Source organism: Anoplophora glabripennis, unplaced genomic scaffold, assembly GCF_000390285.2.
Source record: "Anoplophora glabripennis isolate ALB-LARVAE unplaced genomic scaffold, Agla_2.0 scaffold5464, whole genome shotgun sequence".
Classification (NCBI taxonomy): Eukaryota; Metazoa; Arthropoda; class Insecta; order Coleoptera; family Cerambycidae; genus Anoplophora; species Anoplophora glabripennis.
Window position 1 is genome coordinate 1,609 of NW_019421537.1, and position 3,228 is coordinate 4,836.

At 34.5% G+C, this 3,228-nt stretch overlaps 1 protein-coding gene across 1 annotated transcript; it reads left to right on the forward strand.

Moving 5' to 3' along the window:
* Positions 1 to 1,952: 1,952 nt before the first annotated feature.
* LOC111692951 (nuclear hormone receptor FTZ-F1-like) lies at positions 1,953 to 2,546 on the forward strand (the record flags this gene model as incomplete). Its single annotated transcript, XM_023457085.1, has 3 exons — positions 1,953 to 1,991; positions 2,050 to 2,308; positions 2,446 to 2,546. Coding segments are annotated over exons 2-3 (348 nt in total), but the record flags the coding sequence as incomplete, so codon positions are not given.
* Positions 2,547 to 3,228: the final 682 nt, after the last annotated feature.

Consider the following 3,228-nt stretch of genomic DNA (forward strand, 5'->3'; position numbering starts at 1 on the left):
TTTCTCATTCATCATACGCAATTAATAACTACTAACTACTGTCTAAACTAGTACTTATCGGTCGCACAAAATAATTCGTGATTGTAGTCTACCGCGTGCCTGAAACGTATATCATTCGTATAACAACTGTTAAATGTAAACAAACAAAAACTGTTCTGAATAAGCGAGGAGCTTATAGCTGATATGTATGGGTTGGAAAAGGACAAAAGGAAGGGACTGACCTTGTGACCAACTCGCTGCTTTAAATTTGATGTCGAGAGATTCTCAGCCTCGTGGTTACCGCTTTGCTTGACGTCCTGCAGTTACACGCCTGTCTGCTGTGGCTGTGCAATATTTGCTGCTAATCCCGCGAATCTAGAACTAGAATTCTAGAGGGACCATTGTTTGAATGTGTTCGTAGCACCTTCCCTTTCTGGTCTGTCCTAGCAGACAGGGTAATTATGGGGCACTGATTGGTTCAGAAAAACTATGGTTTGATATTGTACTTGTTTCAGCAATTTAATTTAGACAATTCGCACTAATTTTCTCACGTTTGTTTACACTACTCTAACCGTCTGACCTAACCTAATTTTATATTCTGACGAAACAAGAAACAAGCGTCTCCCCTCCCCACTCCCTCAAAAAATCAGAAAATGGAGGGGAGAATTGGAGGGAACAGCCGAGTGGCGGAACAATTATAAATAATTGTTATCAAATTGAAAACAGAGACAGTAAACATTTATTTATTTCTTTGGTGCATAGGTGTCCAGATCATTAATAACAACAAATAAGAAGCCAAATGAAGGTCACATATTTTTCATTATCACAATTCAAACCAAGCGTCCCGACCTCTAGTGGAAATTTTTGTACCTAACTTAATGAAAGCAGGTAAAATGTAAACAAACCCACTAATTTTGTAGAAGATTGTGGTATTTTCTTTATTTAAAGTGAATTATTTTTGTAAAAATGGAAAACTTAGTAAACAGTTCGTTAATGATAGTATTCAAGACTTTTCTCCTTTACATTTCAAGGAAAATTTTGTAGGTACTTGAAGCACTCGTAAGTAATATGTGCTCGTAGTAAAGGGACAATCTCATTATATTATAACTGCTATGAAAATACGAAGGNATGAAAGCAGGTAAAATGTAAACAAACCCACTAATTTTGTAGAAGATTGTGGTATTTTCTTTATTTAAAGTGAATTATTTTTGTAAAAATGGAAAACTTAGTAAACAGTTCGTTAATGATAGTATTCAAGACTTTTCTACTTTACATTTCAAGGAAAATTTTGTAGGTACTTGAAGCACTCGTAAGTAATATGTGCTCGTAGTAAAGGGACAATCTCATTATATTATAACTGCTATGAAAATATGAAGGTGGGTAATTGAAATTCACTTTTCATTATCCATTATTAAAAAAAGCCTTAAATAGGTATATTTACCACACACAAAAAGTTCTAACAGATGTTAACAAATATAAAAACAATTAAAAAAACAGTCAGTAATTTCAAAACATACCAATGAAACACAAAATGATTTAAATCCTAATAAATTATGAGGTTATGTTTGTTTAGCTTTATTTTGTAAAACGGTAAGAATTGTTTTAACAATTTTTTTGTTTGAAATCTAAAACATGTCATTCTACAGTATTGTGCTAGACCTAGAGTGAGTTTTTTTGGCATTAAATCAAGAAAAAAACAAGATAGTTCCAATAAACGAATATCTTGAGGTTTTTGATACAAGAATTGCTTGTGCAATTTCTCAAAATTTAGCACCTGATTTTCCTGTTTGGTAAATTTGGATATCATCGATAATATTTTTGCTAATGCAAATGTTATGTAGGAACATAATGTTTGTACGTAATTACTAGAGGAATACCAAAACCAAAAAACCGCAAACAACTTTTCTAATTCCTTATCGTTAGACAAAAAATCATGATTTTCTACAGCTTCCCTTGTTTCTGTTCCACAGACATTGGAATCGTCATCCCCAAGCTGTGACGTCGTGTGTACAGTATGTCCTGCGACCGAACGATTGCGCTCGGTTAATAAAACTTTCTATCGGTTTCTAGGTGGACGATCAGATGAAGCTTCTCCAGCACTCGTGGTCGGACATGTTGGTTCTGGATCACATACACCAGCGTATGCACAATAACCTGCCCGACGAGACCACCCTACACAACGGACAGAAGTTCGACCTGCTGAGTTTGGGCCTTCTCGGCGTACCCAGCCTGGCGGACCACTTCAACGATATCACCGCCAAGCTGCAGGAGTTGAAGTTCGACGTCAGCGATTACATCTGTATTAAATTCCTGTTGTTGCTAAATCCAGGTAAGTGAATAATATTTCAGTGAGATCCGACACGTAACCTAACCTAACCTACAAAGCGTCTCGGTTCTCAATTAACAAAACAAACCGTATGTTATTTGCCGTTATTGACCCGCAAGCTAACGTTTCTTAAATTTTAGATGTCCGAGGCATCACAAACAGAAAGCATGTCCAAGAAGGCTTCGAACAGGTACAGCAAGCTCTACTCGAATATACGGTGTCATGTTACCCTCAAATACAGGTAATTACGTTTCATTTATTGAGTTATTTGATTTTCTTTTTAATTAAATTATCTTTTTTTCTGTCTTGGCAATGTTTTAAACATAAACATACATTCCCTTCATTGATTCAAATAAAAGTAATGGTTTGTGTTTAGTATTGTACTAAAATGAAATAACCCGTTTACGATATTTGGGAAACAAACGGTTTCTTTAGTGGCAACTAATAAATTCACACTTTAAGATTAGACATGGTTTAAAATTATGTGAAGTTGCTGTATATTAGCGTGCGTCGTTTGAAAAATTACATTTTTTTTGTTCCATTGACGAAATATTGTTCAAAACATTGGAAAAAAAATTCTCACCAAATTTCAGCTCTTAATTTTAATCTTAAGTACCTACACGCCATTTGATTTTAAATTTTTCCTAATCATTTAAACGTAAACGTAGAATCGTAACCTAGAACGTAAAACCTAAAATCAGTAAAAATTGACTTTAAGATGTCTTAGCAGTGAAACCGTTCAAGTCGCATAGATCCTACTAAGGGCACTTTCAAAGAACAAAGATTCCCCTATAATTATTGCCTATGGACAATAAAATAGCGTGAAATACGGCCGAAATAGAGATAATTTAAGAAAAAAAACTTCGGATTACATGTTACATGAAGAGGAAACATTTTAAATCATATGAGTATTTAGAATTAAA